The sequence below is a fragment of the Tamandua tetradactyla genome, chromosome 3 (assembly GCF_023851605.1).
Source record: "Tamandua tetradactyla isolate mTamTet1 chromosome 3, mTamTet1.pri, whole genome shotgun sequence".
NCBI lineage: Eukaryota > Metazoa > Chordata > Mammalia > Pilosa > Myrmecophagidae > Tamandua > Tamandua tetradactyla.
The window spans coordinates 9,530,759-9,554,997 of NC_135329.1; the positions used below are offsets into that span (position 1 = coordinate 9,530,759).

The 24,239-nt window shown below is 34.6% G+C and overlaps 1 protein-coding gene across 2 annotated transcripts in view; it reads right to left on the minus strand.

Annotated features, from left to right (window-relative positions):
• ASXL2 (ASXL transcriptional regulator 2) overlaps positions 1-24,239 on the minus strand; it is a 235,476-nt gene that overhangs the window by 170,054 nt on the left and 41,183 nt on the right. For both annotated transcript variants that reach the window (XM_077152315.1, XM_077152314.1), the window contains exon 2: positions 2,259-2,341. In XM_077152315.1, the coding sequence (XP_077008430.1) occupies positions 2,259-2,341 (83 nt within the window). The remainder of the gene's footprint in view (positions 1-2,258; positions 2,342-24,239) is intronic.

Below are 24,239 nucleotides of genomic sequence, written 5' to 3' on the forward strand. Positions count from 1 at the left end.
TGGCTTAGTATAAGCTGTAGGGAAGTTATATGATTTTTAAAATCCCAAAATATACCATAAGCGCTACAAAGAAAGAGTACAGAACACCACAATAAACTAAAATAAGATGTGATCAAGACTGGAAGGTCAGCCAAGGTTTCTCTCAAAAAAGAAATATTCAAACTGAGAACTGAAAGACAAAAAAGAGTTACCTGTCAAATAACTGAAGGAAAGCACGTTCCTTGCTAAGGGATCAGAATGTGCAAAAGCTGAGGTGGAAAAGTAACTTCCCTGCAAATCTGGGAATTGACAAATTATAGATGATATTTAAAGCTATGAGAATGGGCAAAATTGGATTTAAATTGGAGAGAAACTAAGCAGCAAACTAACAAACAAAACAAAACAATGACGACAGCTCAAGCAAGGTAGAAAGATAGGAATGTTTGCGGTGTCACTTAAAGTAACAAAAGCAGAGGAGCTGTGTTAAACAATCTGAGAAGTTAAGAAAGGCAAGGACTAAAAAGTCTAGTCTAAGAGATGTTCTGTGGTTACACAACTGCATAACCACAACAACACGGTCTAACCAGGAATAAACTACTTGTAAATTGTTGTCACTAACTGAAGCAAGGAGCCATTTCTTATGAAAATACAATCTTGCTACCTTTTTTTAAGCAATTCATTTTGTTCATCTGTTCTTTATTTCTTTATTATTATTATTATTATTGCTTGCACCTTGGAAAGGATGGTAAGTTTAAAGTCACAAAGTCTTACTGTGTTATATCTGGATAATACTACAACTAACAGTTAGACTTAAAGAGACTAATCAAGCCTGACCTCTATACCCAAGATTTTCTGGTCTATTTACTTAGTATATCAAAAATCTAATTAGCAAAAGAAATGAAATCACTTGCTCATTCCTATTCTTTAAGATCCAAAAGTGTTATAAAAAGACATGAGAATACCTTAGCAGAATTCATTCCTCAGTCACAAAATTAGGTAACCTATTCTCTTCCAGCTCTCTACAAATTGATCTCTGATTAAATGGGTACCTGTGCTTTAATTAATCTACTTCAAATAAAAATTCAAAATTAATCAGTAAAGGGTGATTAAAATTTAAAATAATTTATAACATATGGCTTTTAAAAGTTAATTCTTAGAATGTATTTCAGTTTTTAAGGGACACTCATTATTCAAGGTGAGTATACCAATTTATATTTCCCTGCTTCATATTATTATACCAAAGCCTAATTTATTCACGGCCTCCTAACATTTGGCCAAAATTTTTTTTTAATATTTTTAATTGCTTTAGAAAAGAGCCATCAAAAAAGAATTTCAAATTGAACTTCATTTTGATGAAAAGCAAAAAATTAAAATCTAGAACACACAATCACTTTTATCAAAAAAATATATAATAGACCATTTACAAATATTTGAGTGTAGCTCAAGGTTTCTCAATAAGGACACTATATTAGCTCAACAATTCCTCAGCGTAAAGGCCTGTCCAACTTTATGCAAGACATTTAACACCCATGTTATCTGCCCATTAAATGCCATAGGGCTGTCCCTTCCCCAGTCACTGTGACAATCAAAATTACCCCCCAAAAAATCTGAAATCCACAATATCATCCCCAATTGAGAACCAGTAGTGGTACTTTTAAAGCATCATAACCTCGTCTATCTTAATAAAAATCTCTGAAAGTAGGCTCCCAAATTTCTGTCTTAATAAATGTAACATAATTTTAACATTTCTTGATTATGCACAGTAACTATTAGGTGCTAATGTAATATAATAAGGTTTTTAGAAATTAAAGTATGTCATTGGACCTATACTGATTAACTATAGGCTATATATTTTGAATGCATATTTTGCTTTATTTAACTCTTCCATTTTGTTCTTTTGGGCCAATGTCATTTCTTCCTGGACTGTTTGTCTCTCTCTAACAAAGTGTCTGCACTAGAGCACTTTTTACCTGCTAATGACCAAGCTTATCAAATCAAAAGCGTGAATTGATAGATGAAGACTTGAAGATGGCTCCAGGCCTTCCCTAGGAATTCAAAGTGCATGGGCTTAGAGACAGCTACCTTCTTACTCACTAAGAACTTTTTTTTAATTTACTTTTCATTTTTTAACTTTGCTGTGAGAAAGCAGACAACTGAAGAAATGAGAAATGAACAAAGCATTTGTTTACTAAATAATCAATCTTCAAGACTAAGGTATAATCTACCAAATACTCTAATCAAGAGTTAATGTTCTTATTGATAATGTTTAAATAACTCACCTGATTTCTTTTAGTCCTTCTCTCTGGATAACTTGAAGAATTTCTTTATGACTCATGGGTGTATTGGGGTATTTTTCTAAGACCTGAGAAATAAATACATAATAATAAATCATGTATTCTTATTTTAAGTTTTTATCCTTCTTAAAATTATATTTTATACTCTTATAATTTTGTCTTAATAATCACATCTATAACATACATATAAAGAGACTTTGTCCCTCATATTCTATTACAATAATAAAAGGGAAAATTTAACTGAATATAAATAGGGTCTTCTTTCTCTCAGACACAAACAACAAGCCAAAATCTAAAGCAAAAATGGATCAACAAAGCAGAGACCATTAAGTCAATTATTCATTAAACATATTAAATTGTTTACTTTCTGCCTCTACCACCCCACACCCCTACCAGTGACCTACTGTAAGCATCTTAGAGAGTATTCATTGTTGCATCTCCAGCAACACCTAGTGTAGAATGGATGCTCTATAAATTCATAACTAATACAAATGAATACTAAGTTTATGATAAAATTAAATTGCTGTCTGTACTTGGGTTCTGGTAGAAATAGAATAAGCATATTTCATCCTGTCTCTCCCACTGAATGCAACTAAACACCTAGACAGAACACATGGAGCAGCCATCTGAGGACTCTGAAAATGGCTGCAGGTGGCTTGGGGTAGAAACCACAACTCAAAGTACTACTAAACCAGCACTGAGTTTCCTGGTTTGATGAATTTCCTGGTTTTGTTTCCTCTAGTATCTCTAGTATCTCTATGTATCCTCTAGTATCTCTATGCCTGGATGCAAAGGTGTTCTAAAAATATCTTTATATAGCCTTCATTTTTTGAGGAATGTTATCACTGAGTATAGAATTCTATGTTGGCAATTATTTTCTTCAGTACTGTGAAAATAACATTTCATTCTCTTCTGGTTTCCACAGTTTCTATTTAGAAGTCAACTTTTGGTCTTACTGCTGCTTCTTTGAACATAATTCCTTTCAATCCCATCCCCCATCTCACCAGTCACCTCCATTTAGCTGTAGTTAAGATTTTTCTTTGCTTTGCCTTTCATCAGTTTTACTATTATGTGCCTAGATGTGGTTTTCATTGTATTTATTGTGCTTGAAGTTCACAAGGCTTCTGGAACATTCTTGCACATTAGCTCTGCAGATATCATTTCTGCCTATCTTTCTCTCCCATCCTTGAAATCCAATTGCCAAATGTTTTGAGCTGTTCTTTTTTTAACTATGCCCCCACTGAATTCAGACTCTTTTTTTGTGTTGCCACTGTTTTTCTCTTATTGGTGCTTTAGTCTACATGTTGTCTTCTGACAATTTTAGAATAGCTGGAGAAATGATGATTAATTAACCTGCCTTTCATGCAGAAGACTCAGGTTCGATTCCCAGACCATGTACCCCCCTCCCAAACAAAAGATGACAAACCTAGAAAATCTGCTGTTAAGCCCAATAATTTACTGGATGATTATAGGGTATGTGAATATATCTCAATAAAACTGTACTAAAAAGAAAAAAGCTAAACCTACTTATAATTATGTCTAAGACTCATCCCCACAGAATCTCTTTTATTGCTCAGATGTGGCCTCTCTAAGCCTACTCAGCAGGTAAACTCACTGCCCTCTCCCCTACATGGGACATGACTCCAAGGGGTGTAAATTTCCCTGGTAATGTGGGACAGGACTCCCGGGGATGAAACTGAACCTAGCATCATGGGATTAAGAAAGCCTTCTTGACAAAAAGGGAGAAGAGAATGAAACAAAAGAAAAGTTTCAGTGGCTGAGAGATTTCAGAGTTGAGAGGTCATTCTGGAGATTATTCTAATGCATTATATCCTTTTTTAGTTTTCAGTGGATTACAACAGCTAGAAGGAAATAATTTAAACTGTTGAACTATATTCTAGTAACCTTTGATTCTTGAAGAACACTGTGTAACTATAGAGCTTTTACAGAGTAACCATGTGAATGTGAAAACCTTGTGACTGACACTCCCTTTAACCAGAGTATGGACAGATAAGTTAAAAAAAAAATAAGGACAAAAAATAAATAAATAATGAGGGTAATAAGAAGCATGGGATGCTCGGGGTGTTCTTTTTCATTTTTACTTTTATTCTTTTTTTTTTTAAGTAATGAAAATGTTAAGAGTTGATTGTGGTGCTCAGTGCACAACTATATGAGGACAATGAACCACCGATTGTACCTTTTGGATTTATTTTATAGGGTATATAAATATATCTCAATAAAATTGCATTAAAAAATAAAATAACGTTTTGAAAAACCAACAGTTTAGTTTCAATTATTATACTGAGTTTGAAGTTCTTAGTTTCAAATTAGTCCTTAGTCTCAATTATTGCACTTCTGACAGCTGTAAAATTTCCATTTAATTAGTTTGTAGTTTCAAATTCTCACCAAGATCCTCCATATTGTTCTTTAAATATATTAACTATATACTAATCAACAAATACCAAATTCTTATTGTCTTGGTAGTGTTCAAATGTTTAATAATGCTTATATATTAATTATAACTATTTCAAAGCCTGTGTTGGTTTGAAACTATTATGTACTCCAGAAAAGCCATGTTTTAATTCTGACCCAATCTTGTAGGGGTGGCAGTTTCTTTTAATCCTGATTCAATATTGTACTGTGGAAATTGCTTTGATGTAGATTATCTCCATGGAGATGTGGTACCACTAATTTGGGGTGTGGCCTTTTCACTAGATGGAGATGTAACTCTGCCCATTCAGAGTGGGTCTTGATTTATTTACTGGAATCTGTTAAAAGAGGAAGCATTTTGGAGAGAGCCCAGAGCCAATGTAGACATTTGGTCATCAAGACAGAAATAGCCCAGGTGCTAAACAAAGACTCACAGAAATAGCTAGAACCTGAAGAGAAGAAATCTCCACCCCAGCAGATGCTAGGCTAAGAGAGGAAATCCAGAGCTGTGTCCCAGAGGAGCCAAGTGAAGGCCCATAGACACCAAATAAGGAACCTCTCACAGGAAACAGAGGCTGAAATCAATGACGTCCAGGAGCAAGGAACCAGCAGATGCCAGCCAGATGTCTTCCCAGCAAGACATGTTCCAGATGGCATCAACCATTCTTGAAAGAAGGTAACCTCTTGTTAGTGCCTTAATTTGGATATTTTCTGGCCTTAGAACTGTAAACTTGCAACTTATTAAATTCCCTTTTTAAAAGCCATTCCATTTCTGGGATATTGCATTCCATTTCAGGTATACTGTATTCCAGTAGCTTAACAAACGAATACAAAACCCATGCCTGATAACTCCACTATCTACAACACCTATGAATCTACTTCTTTTATCTGTTTTTTTTTGCTCAAATTTTCTCTTCTGTGTTTTTTCCCCACTGTATTTTTTTTAATTTTTATTAATTAAAAAAAATTACAAGAAACAAACATTCCCAACACATACACTCAGCAATTCACAATATCATCATATAGTTGCATATGCATCATCATGATCATTTCCCAGAACATTAGCATCAATTCAGAAAAAGAAATAAAAAGACAACAGAAAAATATAACAAACAGAAAAAAAAAATTTTTTACAGGCCATACCCCTTACTAACATTTCAAACTAAATCTATTTTAACATTTGTTCCCCCTATTATTTATTTTTATTCCATATGTTCCTCTCATCTGTTGACAAGGTAGATAAAAGGAGCATCAGACACAAGGTTTTCACAATCACACAGTCACATTGTGAAAGCTTTATCATTATACAATCATCATCAAGAAATATGGCTACTGGAACACAGCTCTACATTTTCAGGCAGTTCCCTCCAGCCTCTCCATTACATCTTGGATAACAAGGTGATATCTACTTAATGCATAAGAACAACCTCCAGGATAACCTCTCCACTCTGTTTGGATCCCCACTGTATTTTTTGCTATTGTTGCAGTATAGCTTATCTATAATAAAGCACATAAATCTTAAACATATGCCTCAATGAAGTCTTAATATGTATATTAAGACTGCGTAACCACTATGCACATGAAGATACAGAACATTTCCAGTATTCCAAAAACTCCTTCATGCTTCCTCCTACTGAGTAATTCAATAACATAATAATATCCACTCTCTGTCCTGTTAAATTTTATGTTTTGAACTTCATGTAAATATATTCTGAAATATTGTTTCACATTTGATTTCTTTCACCCATATTGTATTCATACATTTTCACTGTTATGTAATATTCCACTAGATGAAAATCCATTATACTGTTAGTGGACATTTGGATTGTTTCCAATTTTAGGCTATTACAAATAAAAACTATGAACACCCTTTCACAATTTTTTTTCTTTCTTTCATTTTTTTTGTTGTTGTTGTTGTTGTTTTGTTTTTGTTTTTGCATGGGCAGGCATCAGGAATCTAACCCAGGTCTCCAGGATGGCAGGCAAGAAGTCCGCCTGCTGAGCCACCATGGCCCACCTCCTTGCACATTTTCTTTAATGGTCATTAGCACTCATTTTTTACCCAGGAGTAGTAAGTTCTGACAAACATATTTGCTGAGTAGTTATTCCATATTTACATTCCCTTCAGTAATGTTAAGAGAGCCAGTTGTTCTATCTAGTTATTTTGTATTGAACACTAGGCAGTATGAAAAACTGTAAAAAATCTAGTAGATTTTATATTAAATTCCACCACATAATATTTACTTTTGCTTCTGACTGCAATTAAGTTAAGACAAATCACCTTAATCCAATCAAGGGTTGAAATAACTTAAAGCTAAGACTTACCAACCTCGAAACATTGATTTCTTTCTAACTTGCCTTTACTCCTAGAGTGTAGTCCTTCTGAGTTTCAGCTAAGAACCTGTAGTATTTAATAAGGCGTTCTTTGGCAAGCGCTAAACTTGCATTCATTCCTCTAGTCCATTGAGAAAAAGTTCTACTCAGACTCTCAGCTACTCTGATCATCAGAATCAACAAATACCAAATTTTCACTGTCTTGGTAGTGCTCAAATACTTTCAATTAGATTTTTAAAATATGTTCTCCAGTTTTACTAATTCTCTTCAGTGCAAAAGGGGTTCAAAGTAACCTAGACAACCATTGATTTAAGTAGAAATCCTCCTTCACCACACCCCATTTGCAGTGGTTCTCAAACTTGATCATATATTAAACTTGTTCTCTCATCAGCTATTACTTTAAGAGTGCTACAAGTGGTCTCCTTGGCAACAATTATCTGCATGCTCTTATCACTACCATACTTTTCATTTTTCTCTTGATTCATTTTCTATCAGCCTTTTCCACAGGCTGCTCCCTCTACTTCTACCCACCACCCCTTTTCCAAGATTTCTTCCCTGCAATGGGGAAAGTACTTAAGAAGGGCACTAATCCAGACTAGCATGGATGATTGGGGTATAGTGATACCATGTCACACATTGCTTGAAAATGCACTTGAATTGTTCAGTGAATATTTGCGATAAAATAAGATCATCTTCGGCCCTACTATCTTGGGGCTTTCTGTACCACACCCCCAGTGTAGAATGCAAAAGAGAGAGACCACCTCCTAATTTGAGTTCCAAAATACTATTTACTGTTTTAATACAAATGATGGCAAGTTAAGGGGCTCTCAGCTTCAAAATATTTATCATTTTGGAAAAAAATAACTTAGATTCCCACCTTTCATTACATTAATCCGAGATTCAAATGTTTAATGTTAAAAGCAGTAAAACAACATTAGCATGACATCAAGGATGGAAATTATAATGATTTAACTATATATAAAAAAAGTAAAACCTATGAATCAAAAAAATTTTACTAGTAAAATTAAATGACAGAAAAAAACACACTGGAAAATATTTGATACTTTTTACAAAAATAACCTGTAACACAAAAAAAGAGCTTTTATAAGAATACAAAAGGCCAACATACAAATTTTAAAGGTATTATAGATTTTCTATCATGCTGTCCATATAATACATATAAATACTGGACTTCTATCCCTTAATCCCTATATATTTGCCTCATAGCTTAAAACATCACACAGTCTTTCTATTTCATTTGATCCTTACAACAGTCAAGAAAGAGCAAAGTAGGTTGTCTATTTTACCAGAATGGAAACTAAGACCCAGACAAATTATATAGCATAATCTGAATTTAGACTACAGAATTATTTCCCCAAGCTCACAAGGAAAGTAATAAATCTGTTCCCAAAGTAAAGCATTCAATGAAAAATAATACATAAATGAACAAAAATATGCATGGAAATGACAAAAACCATGCCTCTACTGAATGATGGGTTAGCCCTTGATGAAGCAGAAAAACTTAACAAGAGTGCAGAAATGTTGTCTTTTTGACTGAGATGGGGATGGAGGGAGCATCAAGTATAAAGGTCACAGGTCTAGTTTGAGAGATAACAAAGCTAGTCAACAAGGCTAAAAAGGAGAGCAGTATAATGACATAAGAATACTGAGTATTCTTCAGACCCCACAAATGTCTATGATTAGGTCCATACCTCAAGAGGAAGGTTTCTGGCTCTGTCTTCTATAATCAGCAAGAACATAAAACAGAAAAACGAGATCCTGGTGGGGCCTAGAAAGATTCTGAACATTTCTCAAACTGGGTTCCTCAAACTCAAGTGCTTGTCAGGCCAAATAACTAATGCTTATCATAACTTCCAATATTTATGGTGTTCCACAAAGAAATGAATTCCAGGTGCTGAGATAAGTCCACATATAATCACACAAAACATATATAAAGCAAGAGGGTTTTTTTCCCCAATAATAATACAGGTTCATTCTAGAAAATTTAGAACATACCAAAAGAGGGTTTTGTTTTGTTTTTGTTGGTTGTATACATGAGAGGAAGGAAAAACATCACCCATTACTTTACCATGAGAGAAAAATATTAACATTTTGGCATACTGGCTTCTACACATTTTTCTACATTTCCAACAGTTGAGATTCTTCTGTATATACTATTTTGCATCTTATTTTTTAATACTGTCATAAGCTTTTTTCCCCAAATCATGACACATTCCTTACTGATAGATTTAATAACAGCAAAATACTCCACGGACTATATAAACATGTACTTAATCTATTTTCTTTTGTTGCATATTTAGATTGCTTAAAGAGCATTATATATTAATTATTAACAAACATGCGCTCAGAGTGACACAGAGCTTAATTTTATTCCTGACTCTGCCACTTAAAGCTCTGTGACTTTGGAAAGATACTCTCTGAGCCTCAATCTCATCAGTTAAACAGAAATGGAGTTGCCATGAGAGTTAAACAGGATATTTAGAGATGCTTCACTTAGAACTTAGAGATACAGCAAGTCCTCAATAAATATGTATACATTATTTCTTTTTTACTGTAACAAATGTCATCATGTGTTTTGGGTTAATTTTTAAGTTTTCTAACAAACGGAAATGCTACATAAAGTAAAAGCTATTTTAATATATAATGTTGCCAATTCGTTTTCCACCAGAAATATATGAGTTTTGCCATACCATTATCAGCATTCAGTATAATTTAAAATCCTTGGTAATTACAAAAAAAATACATTACAATTCTTAAATTGTAGCTACTAATGAGACTGAATTGTTTCCATATGAAAACTACTTTAATACCAGAAATAGACCACTTTTATTTCATTTCAGAAAATAGTACATTCAATGACTGGCCAAATACAACTATAACTCTACCCAAACAAAAACTATTTCTGCCTAAGAGTGGAAATGTACAGCATATTAGTCAAAAGCAGAGAAATGCATTAAAAGCATTACAGTGCTTGATGTGGGTATAAATGATACTCCATGACGAGCTGTTGCTAAAGGCAGATTCAGCAGACTTTCCAACTGCCAGCAAGCAAACAATATCACCAAAACAGAACTTCCCCTCAACAATCCCATTTAGGTGCTGGAAGATAATAAGTTGCCAGTAAAATCTGAGAGGAACTGTATTGCCTACAATGTCTGCCTGGATCAAAATGGGAAGATAAAGAGGTTTATGTAAGCCAAACTGAAAAAACACTGGCTATGAGCTAAGAAACACTTTGTACAGCCTAAGAAATACTTTGTACTAGCTTGCTGTAGTCAAAAAAACAGAGGATTTGTAAGGAAACTAGTTGATAAATCATCCCACCTGAGAAGTAAATTTTGCTGTATTATTCTCATTAGGAAATCCTGAGTACTACAAAATATATATATTTAGGGAGGAGAATGCATGGCCCAAGAATCCAACCCAGGACTCTGCAATGGCAGGCAAGAATTCTACCACTGAACTACCCATGCACCCTATGCCACTAAATATACATTTAAACAGTGATGCAAATGAGGAAGTTGCTTGAGGTCTGATTATCTTAAACAGTATCAAAGCTTATAAAAATATTTCATTTCACACCAACATACAATGGCTAAGCGCTGGTGTTCTCTATAAATGTCATAAACAGAATCAAGCAGTGCAGTTTTTTAAAAAGGTTATTTTAATTGAGGCAGAACATGAAAGTGCTTCAGTGTAGAGGTCAAAGACAGATGACTAAAAGCTCTAAATCCCTACCCCCCTCTGCAGTGTGTGGGTTATAACATCCTCAAAGATGAGAACATGAGTAACACATTTTGCAATATTCTTGATTCTGAACGTTATTTACCAGTTTTCAAAATCATTAGCTAGTTTTTTAGCATGCTCAAAGATGACCAATAAGGCTGTCCATTTAAAGAACTATTACTAATATTATGAATATCACTTTATGGATTACCATTATGGATTTTAATATATTTTTGCGCTGTAACTACTATATTTCCTCAGTTGTGGACTGGCTGTTCATGACCATTGCTCACTTACTTATAATAATACCAGTTGATTGAGCTCTTTTTTTTTATACTTGAAACTTTTACTGCCACAATTACTTTAAGTACTTTCTCCGATTTATTCTTCATCTTTTCATTAGCATTGTTTTCCCCCATGGTCTTTTAAATTAATTTTACATACTGTAAGTGTTCTTTCGATTTCTTTCAGCACTTCTACACTTAAGTGTAGCTTTCCTCCCATCAGCAGTTTGATATACTTTCTGTTTTCTTCATTTACATTTAACTAGTCATTCACATAACAAAATGTGCATACATAGAAGTGAGAAAAACAGGAGGGAGAGAAAAACAAAACTTTTGTATTTCTGAGCAAAAATGCTATTTTGAACTATGACATTCTTTCTATCATAAGTTTAACATAAGTGGAGTGACTATGTTAAGTCTGCAAAATAGATAGCTTATTTTAACCAAAGGAGGGCGATGTTTATCAAGCAAAACCTCATTCCATTGAAATAGTTCACAGAAATATAAAATGCATTTTTTTAGAAACTACTTCATGTAAAAAACTGCTAAGATTTAAAATCAACACTACCCAGAATTAAAGTACAATTTTAAAAAGTAAGTTTTGAGAGTGTTCTTGAAACATCTACTTCTTAGCCTTTGGATTATCAAAATCTGCTAATGAAAAGGATACAAAAATTATATGGTATTAGTATTCAAAAATCATCTATGCAGTTCCTAAAATTCAAGTTTTATTCTAGCCTGTGTAACACCAGGCTAGAATAATAATAATAATGATATTATTATTCAAATATTGCATTTATGGGTTTGGTTCTTTCTAGATATACATAGATGTGTAGAGTCTGAATTTCGTGTAATCTAGATGATTTCATTTTACTTTTAAAATGTCCAGGGCAGGCCATGGTGCCTCAGCAGGCAGAGTTCTTGCCTGCCATGCCAGAGACCCAGGTTCAATCTGTGGTGCCTGCCCATGCAAGAAAAAAAAGTCCAAATTTTGTTTCCCAGAGCCTGCCAATGCAAATAAAAAAATGTCCAAACCAATAAAATGGTAATCTTTCTAGATTTATACCAGCATGAAATGATTATTTACTACCCAAAAGCTTTAATAAGGGTAATGAATACCACAGTGGAGGATGAGATCACCCAGGAACATGCACAATGGGGAAGAGAGGATGGTCTATACTATAGAGCCCTGAAACATATAAATGTTCAAGCGCCAACTTTGTAGGGAATTCGCTGCCCTCCCCCTTCTCCCCCCCCACAACGTGGGACATGACTCCTAGGGGTGTAAATCTCCCTAGCAACACCAGGACCTGGCATTATGGGAATTGTGCTTGTTTGAAAAGGTTTATGTATGCTAGAAAAGCCATATTTAAATCCTAATCAGCCTTATGGGAGCAACAGTTTCTTCTAATCCCTATTCAGTAATGAATGTTGGAAACGTTGAGATGTGACTCAATCAGTGTGAGTTTTAAACTTAATAGATGGTGACATGTCTCCACCCATTCAGGGAGGGTCTTGAATGGTTTTACTGGAATCCTTTAAAAGAAGGAGCACTTTGGAAAAAGCTAGACAATGACAAAAGAGAAAATGGGGAGATTCAGAGAGAGAGCAGAGAACAACAGAGCCACAAGAAAGCCACAACACAGAACACTGCAGAACCACAAAGCACCATCAGCCAGTGACTTTTGGAGATGAAGAAGGGAGCTGTAGAGGAAGCAAGCAGATTATGCCGTATTTACCATGTACCTTTCCAGCCGACAGAGAAACCTTGAACTTCATTAGCCTTCTTGAATCAAGGTATCTTTCCCTGGATGCCTTAGATTGGACATTTCTATAGAATTGCCTTAATTAGGACATTTCCAAGGCCTAAAAATGTTAACTTGCAACTTAATAAATTCCCCTTTTTAAAAGCTGTTCCATTTCTGGTATATTGTAATCCAGCAGCTAACAAACTAGATCAGGAATGAAAAAGTTTTCTTGACCAAAAGGGAGAAGAGAAAAATGAGACGAAATAAAGTTTCAGTGGTTAAGAGATTCCAAACAGAGTTGAGAGGTTATCCTGGAAGTTATTCTTATGCATTGTATAGATAGATACCCCTTTTAAGTTCCTGGTGCACTGGAGTGGCTAGAGGGAAATACCTGAAACCAATGAACTGTGTTGCAGTAGCCTTTGATTCTTGAAGATGACTGTATAACTATATAGCTTTTACAGTGTGATTGTGTAATTGTGAAAAGCTTGTGTCTAATGCTCCCTTTATCCAGTGAATGGCCTGAGTAAAAATAAATAAATAAATAATAGGAGGGGACAAGGGGTTATTTAAAAATGGGTAGATTGAAATACTAGTGGTCATTGAGAGGGACGGGTAAGGGGTATGGGATGTATGAGTTTTTTCTTTTTATTTCTTTTTCTGAAGTGATGCAAATGTTCTAAAAATGAACACGGTGATGGATGTTGAGGGTATAGAGTACTACAGGAGTAAAGATAAAGAACATTTAATTCTTACTATAAAGATTATGTAATACTTTAATACAGAGAAAACTGTATGAAATAACAAAACAAACACGTACTAACAAGCTTTGACAAATATGCAAAGAGAAATGAAGGAAATTACTAAAAAGACAGAGAAATATTTTATACCTTGACTGAGGTGGTGGTTATACAGGTGAATATATTCATCAGAATCCCTCAACTGTACATTTACAATGTGTGCATCCTATTACATGTAAATTATACCTCAAGATAGCTAAGTATATCTCAATTTAATTTTTTTTTAACAAATAAAAACAAAATGAAGAAAGGCTGGAAAAACAGACTACCCTCCCTGAAATGAAAGAGTAATTTGAAAACAGTTAGAAAGTATTAAACTGAATTTATTAATACCTAAAAATTAGAGGGGTAGGGAAGTGATAGCCAAGAGATAGGACTGAGGACACAGAAAGAATAATGTTCTTTGCTTGCAAAAGTCAATAGATAAATCCTCAAGAGACAAGATATCGCAGTCATTGTATCCATCAAGCAAAAAGAGGGTGCCAAGAAATGTTCTAGGTGCCAGGGATACAAAGTGATGGACAAAATAAAGCAGGTCCCCGTTTTAGGGAGGTTAGCATTCTATTGGTAGAAACAGAGAATACATATTTGGCTCAAAAGTCACGAAAAATAGTTTATATTTAATCACATAGAAAAATAAAATCCAAATCCAATAATAAACATATCATTTATAGTAGTTTTATCCTTTAAAAAAAGTGATTTATTAAAAGAAAACAAAGTAAAATGCATAAAATGAAGTTTCCTTACCATCTTGTCTCCCATCCCCTATTCCCATACATCCCCTCCTCAGACACTTATTAGTCACCTCCTTCAAGAGGTCAGCCAATCACAAAAAATATGGATATATTTTTATTTTCCCACTTCTATACACAAAAGATGAAGTCATACACAATAGGTTTTTCATTTTGAAAATTTTACAGGATTTTTCCTTATATGTATATAGAAAGCATCTATTCTTTTTTATAGCTGTATAATATTCCATTGTCTAGATATACCACATTTATTTAACCAGTCTCTTAATGAGATTTCCGCACAGTATAAAGCAGAAGTAAGCAGTGCCCTATATCATATCCCTCCATTCTGCCAGATTCAGTCACAGTTGCAATGGATAGTTCCCACTCACACTGATAGACATCCGTCACAAGGTTCCATGAGTTTCTCTGAAGCCAAGCAAAGCAGCCCAGAAAAGCAGGAGAGTTAGTACCCTTAGGGGCAACCCTCAACCATGGGGGAAATGGGACGGAGGAAACAGGTGGATAAATGCTCCAGACTATGTCTTAAACCACCCTGTGCCCTTAGAATAGGCACACAAAGAAGCCATGATGACAGGGATGAAGGCTATGCATGGGCCCAAAAGCATGGCCTTCCTCTCATTAAAACTGACATAACTTGGCTACTGCTGTTGACTGCCCAAGGCATCATCACCAAAGGCTACCTCTCATCTCCTTATGTTACCATCCCCTCAAGGGGATCAGCCAGCAGTGTGGGTGCAAGTTAATTATACTGGACCTGTTCCACCTTGAAGGGGGCAGAAATTTGTTCTTACTGGCACTGACAACCATTCCAGACATGACTTTGCCTTCTCCTCCTTCAGTGCCTCAGCCAGCACCAAGGGTATTTGATTTACAGTTATTAATTTACAGTCTAGGCTCATAGGCTACATACGCAGGCTTTGGGGGTACATGGACCCCTCTGGAATTATGTACAGCATTTAGTGCTTCTGTCTTTTACTAAGAAGAAGATCACAGCTTTCATCAAACTCCAACTGGAACCCCTGCCTGCCCACCCCCCAAATGATTAAGAATACTCCTCTTCCTGTGTGGTAGAATTAAGACTTTTTTCTTGTTCTTCACACATTCCTGTTCTTAAAAATTTCCACATTATTAGACAGACAATGGGGGGAGGGGAAGAGATTAAGTAAAAGTTTGCATAGTTCACAAAATGACTGATTCCTAACAGAAAAGTTAACAGACATACATAGATAGACATTTCCCTAATATATTTTTATCATCTTGAAACACACACTTTTAATGTTCAGCCTAAACTCTTGTCCACATTAGAAGTTCAGAATTTCATATTCTTATTACACTCCAAATCAAAGTTTAGTACAAATGAAGGAGAAAGGAGTAGGAAACCAATGCTAACATTGCTACTCTACAAATATAACTGTGATAACACAAAAGAATTTCAGTAAAAGGACGTCGGGTCTAAACTAAAAAGTGGTCTTCACATTCTAGGGTTGTCAGGCCATCCTGATTTAAATTTCAAAAAAAAGAAGTGGACTAAACTATCCAGTACAAAAAATGGAGTTGTTATATAAATCATTGGCCATCAATTAAAATGTTAGCTAAAAGGGGGAAAAGAAATTGACAAAAGAAGATATTGCAGCTAAGAGATTTCAAATAGAGTACAGAGGCTATTCTGGAAGTTACTCTCATACAAGCTTCAGCTAGATATTGTCAAGGTTTGCCAAACCTCAACCAACATCACGCCTATTAACCTAAAGAATACCTAGGGCTCTAATTGAGACTCAAAAGTTTGATGCAGACAGGGTAAGATAATGGGTAATTGGAGCTGAAGGGATACAGACTGTGCAACAGGACTAGATACAAAAACTCAAAAATGAACAGCACAATACTACCTAATTGTAATGTAATTATGTTAAAACACTGAATGAAGCTGCATCTGAGCTATAGTTTTTGTTTGTTTGTTTTTGTATTTTTTTGTATTCTTTATTTTTATTTTTTTCTCTATATTATCATTTTATTTCTTTTTCTGTTGTCTTGCTATTTCTTTTTCTAAATGGATGCAAATGTACTAAGATGATGATCATACATCTATGTGATGATATTGAGAATTACTGATTGCATATGTAGAATGGAATGATTTCTAAATGTTGTGTTAGTTAATTTTTTTTAATTAATTAAAAAAAAAAAACAGCATAACAAGAAAAAAAAAAAGTTTCATGCAGAGTCCAAATTCCATAGAGCAGGCCACAAGCTGGCAACTCCAATTAAAGTCTTCAATGAATTCCCCATGAAAGGCAGGCTAACTAAAGCAGAAAGAGATTCTTGTGATTTCTCCTATAAGCCTTCAATTGATTAGATTAAACCTTACTCACTGCAGAAGACACTCTACTTAGCCTATTGCAGATGTAATCAGATACATCAATGTGCTGATGACTTAATAAACCAGCCTTCTGGTTCACTAAACAAGCACAAAATGTCCTTGAGGTAATAGGCCAGTGCTTGCTTGAATAGACAACTGGGCACCATCACCTAGCCAGGCTGACACATAAACATTAGTGACCGTAACAGTAAGGATTAAATCACCTTATCATTCAAAGAACAATTATACATGTTATTTTGATTGATCTATATAATTTTTGCATGTATTAATTCATTTTTAAGCTTAAAATGATCATTTCCATTTAATCACACATTTTAATCAGTAAAAATACATTGTACTGGGGAAAGAAAGAAAAAAGCTTCCTGCACTAAGTTTACTTTCCTGAAACTCATTACTTCCATAAGGTTCCTAGGCTACGTAAGCCCTGAAACCCAGAGGTTTCAGACCAGCCTCTACAAGAATACAAACTACGTCTATCCCCCTGTATTATCGACACCTGTTTTCAACATGAAAAGTTAGAAAGGGCATAGCCCAAAGATCCTTATAGAGTGGGAGACGGATCAAAAGAGAAAGAGAAGTTATAACAAAGAAGATAGGATTTAACAAATGAATATGAATGCTCAATCACTATGTTGATTTTTTTTTTTAAAGCCTCCAGTGTTTTGGAGCAGCTAGAAGGAAACACTTTGCAAGTATGGAATGGTAACCCATACCAAACTCTGAAATTCGTTCTGTAGTTGCTTATTGCAGTATACTTTGAAAATCATTGCCTTTTCATTTTTTTTAATATATGTTATATTTCACAATAAAGAAAGCATTAAAAAAAAAGATTACATTCTGCAAAGTACAAATTAGGCCATGGAATAATGCTATTCCACATCCAATCACTTATTTGGGCTTCCACTCCTTGGAAATGTTTGCTAAATCTATCTGCATTGATTAGGCTCAGAGTTTCCTCTCAATTTTTATTAACAGTGAAAGTAATCATTTTTTTAAAGGTTTCAGGGGACATATTAGCTTTTAAATAGTTTATAACAAAGTTATAACCAACACATCTGTTCATTCCCTCTAGTATAAACCTGAACTTCTCTAACATGGGATAAAGGGCCTCTATCTTCTTCAGGTCCTCTTCCCTGGAGCTTCCTTATGGAAGTTTTTGTCATTTACCAAATAATCCCTGCCTTCTTGTTCTTTTCTGCCTTTGGACATGCTATCCACTCCACTGAGATTTATTTAAACTATTTAAAAGCCCTCAGCACATTAATTATTTCAATATAAAGTACTGAGGCTCATCAAGTAATTTTTTATGTTTATTTACTCAGCAAAAAGTCACTAAATGTCATCAACTGTGTTAGGTCCTGGTACGAAAAGTAACAATACAAGCCACATCCTTGAGAAACTATTACACAGTTGCAATACAAGGTGTCACTGGCTTGGGAAAATGAAAAGGAAGTCAGAAAAGCCTACAGAGAAGAGGTAAAATTGAACAGGGTCTTGATGACTGTGCAGGAGTTCTCTGGTTAGTAAATGAGAGAACATTCTAAGTGGAGAGGACAGCATGTCCAAAGGCAGAAAAGAACAAGGAGGCAGGGATTATTTGGTAACTGACAAAAGCTTCCATAAGGAAGCTCCAGGGAAGAGGACCTGAAGAAGACAGAGGCCCTTTATCTCATGTTAGAGAAGTTCAGGTTTATAATAGAGGGAATGAAGAGATGTGTTGGTTATAACTCTGTGGTTGTAACATAGGATTAGTGTAACAGCGAGAGAGAGATGGCCCTCAGACTTCCGAGACCTCACAGCTTCATGCAATCAAGACTGGAAAGGCGATAGATTTGTAAACTGGAACGCCAGAAGAAACCTCTTCTACTCTGTTTTTTTTTTTTCTCTCCTCATTCATTCATTCATTCGTTTGGGGAGGGGTGTGTGCATGGTCCAAGAATCTCTACATTTATTTTTTTTTTTTAAGAAAGTTCTCCTTTATTTATTTATTTATTTTAGACTTGGGCAGGCACTGGGAATCGAACCCAGGTCCTCTGGCATGGCAGGCAAGCGTTCTTGCCTGCTGAGCCACTGTGGCCCACCCTCTACATTTATTTTTTACATTATTCAGGACTCTTTTTTTTTTTTTACATGGGCAGGCACTGGGAATCAAACCTGGGTCTCCGGCAGAAGAGGCAAGAATTCCACCACTGAACCACCATCACACTGCCCCAATCAGGACTCTTTTCGTCATGAATGGAAGAAATATAATTTAAAATAGTTTGAGCCAAAAAAGAAACATATTGGCTCTCAAAGTGGGAAGTACAGGAAGAAATACAACTTCAAGCACTGCTAGATGCAGGAATTCAGCAGACATCATCCAATCCTGCTGTTCTCTATTTCACAGCTCTGCTTTCCTCTGTCAGCTTTATCTTCAAGAAGGCTCTTCTCAAGTGGTAGCAAAGATGACAACTCTCACATTTACAGAGCTAATGACTACAACCAAAAGAATGCCTCTTGTCTGACAGTTCTGGGGGTGAATAATTGGCCTGGTTTGGGATCACTGTAGGCCAAGAGGTTAGCTAGACCCATTCCTAAACCAATCACTAGAGATAGGAAGCAGAGTATTCTGATTTGCCAAGTCTGGATCACATGTCCAAACCTGTACCAATTCACTGCAGCCAAGGGAGCAGAGCTTTCTGGCCAGGTCTTGGTTCTTGCGCCTATCTCTGGGAGTCAGCCCCACTTAAACCACATGGACTGAGAATGAGAAAAAGATTATTTCCCAAAAGAGAGAACTGAGCAGTCAAAACATGTTCCATTACAGCGTCATTCTTATTTCTCTGCAGACCAGTTTTCTCATTTTTTCAATCAGTACATGTGTTGGTTAATTTCATGTGTCAACTTCGCTACTATATGACGTCCAACTGTTTGGTCAGCAAGTACCAACCTGATTATTACTGTGTGGGTATTTCATAGATTGATTTAAATCATTAGTCGATTTCATCTATGGCTGATTACATCTACAATCAACAAAGGAGATTGTATTCAGCAATGAAGGGAGTCTCCTCATCCAGCTGGAAGCCTCAAAGTGAGAGCTGAGGATATATATCAGCAGTCAGAAAGAAGAATTTCTAACTCTATTTCAGCAAACCAGCTTTTCTTGGGGAACTCAACTTCACCATAATCAAATTTCCAATTTAAAGCTTATGTTGGGGAACTGGACTTCACTGTTATCAAATTTCCGACCTGTGGCATGCCATACAGAATTTGGACTAGCCATTCCCCACAGTTGTGTGAACCAATTCCTATAATAAATCTTTTAATATTTACATTAAAAAAAGAGTCAAGAGTGATTCTCTCAGCCCACCCTTTCTTCTACTACAATTCTCATTCATGATTACAAAAAGAAACAAGAGCATATGAATTATGAAAACAGTAAGGCTGATTTCAAAGCTATATCAAACTTTAAACTCTTCAAAAAATTCCACTTTTTCTCCAAATTTACAGAATAGTTAGAAAACTGACTACTTATTAGAAAACCTCAATAATTATAAAATCCATAAACTATTCAAACTATATTTTCTGACTGTAATACAATGAAGCCATAAATGAACAAAAAGTAAAATAATTCCTAAAAATTGTGTTTAATTTCTACCAAGAAAAAAACTGATTAGGAAGGAAATAATTATAATACTTAAGCAAGAAAATTAAGTGAAAGAGATAACAACTGAAAAGAAGGAAGCAATTCCCCTCCCTCCCAGAACTGACACATTTTATTTTATTTAAATAGATTCATTTTTAATTATTTTCTAAGTATTGATATTTTTTAAAAGAGGAATATTTAAGTACCATCAGATTCTATTTCTCAAGTGTGGTTGTTTATCCGTGTTTGTTTTCATCCTTGCCGTGAATATATACCACTTACATAATAGTTAAGAATCATAACTTTTTGTTCTGTTTAACATTCAAAATTATTTTCTAATTGCCCCAAATATTTGTTTAGATATGCATTAAAAAAAACTAAAATGTGACAAACATACTAGATTTTCAGCAACAATATTTGTTATTTGTATACATGAAAGTACTAATCTATTGATTATTGAATAAGCAATCAACAGATTATTCTTACAAAATTTCTTAAAAATCACATATTTCTTAAAAAAGCGACCATTCAATATACCCAGGGCACTTCAAAATCCTATGCTGTTATCCTACATAATAATTTCGATAGTAAAACTTGTTAAAAATTCTTGATTCTTTGAAGAATTGAGTGCTTAAGGGTCCATATAAAGTATTTTATTTTTCATTATGAGTTTTCTGATTTGAAAGCCAGTTTTCTAAAACTGGCTTAAGGACTGTTGTTTCCTTAGCCTAAGAATATTAGTGCTATTGAATGAGTGATCATTGAAGACTTCATAACATCTATAAGAGTTTCATACAGGTTGCGGTCTCACTTGCCTTAAGAGTTGGAACAGAAGGAAGCAATTTATTTTTAGTACTATAGGGTTTTTTTGTTTGTCTGTTTTGCATGGGCAAACACCAGGAATCGAACCTGGGTCTCCAGCATGGAAGGCGAGAATTCTGCCACTGAGCCACCATCACACTGCACGGAAACAACTTATTTTTGCTTTCTCCTTTCTCTTAAATAGATTTTTTTTTTTACCATATTTAAATTATTTTAACAAATAATCTGAACATCTACTTTAAATGCTATTGCCTGGCAAGTCCACCGAAATATGGCTGTATATAAGACTATCCAAACAGAAATTATCCTCAACATATTACTTATACTGTGTTTAGTTAATGTAATCCCACTGTCTCTTAAATAATAAAAGGAAATTTGCACAACTAAAAATAAAGGAAATACAACCTGAAATCATATTTAAACAACATCGTTTCAGACTCTCATCCTAATGAACCTTCTCTAGCTTCTGCCCTTCCTATCTTCTCACCCAGCTAACAGAAGATCTGGAGAATGGTACTAGGAGTTCAGGCAAGGAAGAAAAGGCTTATTCAACAGCAAGTGTTTTCTTCTCAAGGTCAGTAACCATGTATTACATACTAATGACTCTCCACAAACTAAAAGTTAAGTAGGGAAAAACTTATACTGAAATATCAATGGCAGTTGTCACCAGGTGATAGGACTGTGGGTGATTTTTTTTCTCCTTTTTACCCTCTCCATGTTTTGTATCATGTGCAAGGATTACTTTGACCTAGAAAAGTTTTCCATTTTTAAATAGTCAATTCGTACCCTTTATGGAGTCTGTTTTATTAATGCTTCCAAAGAATGACAAAATATTGGGCCATGAAGAAAAATATTAGCAAATGTGACTACTTAAAAATGAAAAAATTTGGCATGGCATGCTATGCTGTGTGTGCACATTTGCATGTGGTTTCATACACACAAACCCATAAACAAAGTCTAAAGGCAAACGAAGAAAAAATAATTGGAAAACATATCACATACACACAGAGTTGTTAAGAAACAATGAGAAAAGCACCAACAATTAAGAAAAAGAATTGGTAAAGGAAATAAAGGAATAGTTAAGAGAACTGGAAACTCAAATGGCCAATAAACATCTAAACCAATATTCAACCACAATCATAGACATAAAAATCACAATTAAAAACATGATTTTTTGACTAATGAATTGGGAAGAGGGAGTTAGAAAGAATTACTTTTTACATTATAGCCTTAAGTATTTGGGGTTTTTGTCATGAGCATGTATTATTTTATTGTAAACAAATACATTTATACAATCCTAACCCTTCCCCACCACTGCCCACCCCAAAGCAAATACCTTCCTGACATTTAGTTCAATGACTTCATTTCTTACATTCAAAATGTCAACCCGTTTATAAGGCAGGGATATAGTTTTCTCAAAATCACTAGATTTCTCTATACCTCTTGTATAATTCATCCTTTCTCCATTTTTTTTAAATAGAAACTTAATCACATACTGAATTCTCAGAATATAAAGCCTTTGTACTTAAAGTCTATACTATTCACCAGTCTTGTCTATTCCCACATCAGACCACATTGCTTCACTCCTCATTGTATCTTTGCAATATATTTTTGTATCTAGTAATTCAAGTTAGCTTCACCATCCTTCTTTTTAAAGAAATATTCTTCATCTAATCCAGCTAAATTTTTGATTCATCAAGGAAATTGCTTTAAATTTATACATTTACTTGACAAGAAGTGATATGGATTTTTCCCATTCAGAAATAAATTGGCTGTCTTCAATTTTTCAAGACATTTTCTTGCCCCTTCCCAGGATTTTATAGTTTTCTTCATCTAGAACCTGTACATTTCTTCAAATCACTCTGACATTTTTTCCATTTTTTTTTTTTTGGTGATTACTGGCGCATAGAAACACCATTAACCTTTTTTTTTCTCCATTAACTTTTATATATTTACTTTAACAATCACCTCTGACCAAAATCTTTTGACAGACTCTGACTTAATTTGGGGACTGCTATACAAACAATCACAATATTTGCTAAGAATACAACTTTGTTTCTTCAACGTTTATGCCTCATTTATTTTTCATGCCTAGCCATACTGGCTATAAAACTTCCAGAACAATGATTACCAGTAATGACAACAAATTTCCTTGTCATGTTTCTAATTTTTTCATCAATTTGACTCTAGAGTTTCACAACCACTGTGATATTGACTATTAGTTTAAAATATTCTGTATGTTATAAAAGCATCGTTCTATGGAATTTTTTGTTGTGCTTTATTCTAAGAACAAGTAATATGCTATCTTTTTTCCACTATTCCCAAGACTGCTCTTTCAGAAGGAAAATAAATTCAAGTAAACCAGTCAAAGAGTAAACAATATCTAAATCTTCCACACAAGTACAGATATTCTACTGGGTATATATGTGCTTAACATTTTCTTTAAATAAAAACATTTAAATAGATGTTGAATTTTAATAATTGCCTTCTTTATATGGTTTAAGATACTCATATAGCTTATTAAGGTTATACTAAGTACTAATAAATAAATCCCAAGATTTCATTAGCTTAACACAACATAGGTCATTCATATAACAGCTCAGTGCAGGTATTCCTGGTCAGTGAGCAGCTTTTCTCGATGAAGCAATTCAAGAAACCTGTCTCTTTCCAACATGTAGCTCCTCACGCCATAGCCCTTGGAGTTCTCGGCATTGCAACTAAGGGAAGAGAACACATGGAGAAAACACATCCTCTTCTTAAATACCTTGGTCAGAAAGTGACACATACACTACTTCTGTTCATACTCTACTGCAAAAATTGTGATCTGGCACCACAAAGACACAAGAAAGTCCAGGAAATAAAATTCTTGTCTGGGTAGCTTCTCAACATTCATTTTTTCATCTTGGACCCAATAATTTGATGAAACACAGCATAAGAAAACTAACCTAACAAAGATGGTGATAAATTCTAAATAATAACTGGGTTAAGACTTAAAATTTAAATGTTATAGTTTTCTTAAAATCCTCGAGGAACTGAATAGTTTTTGC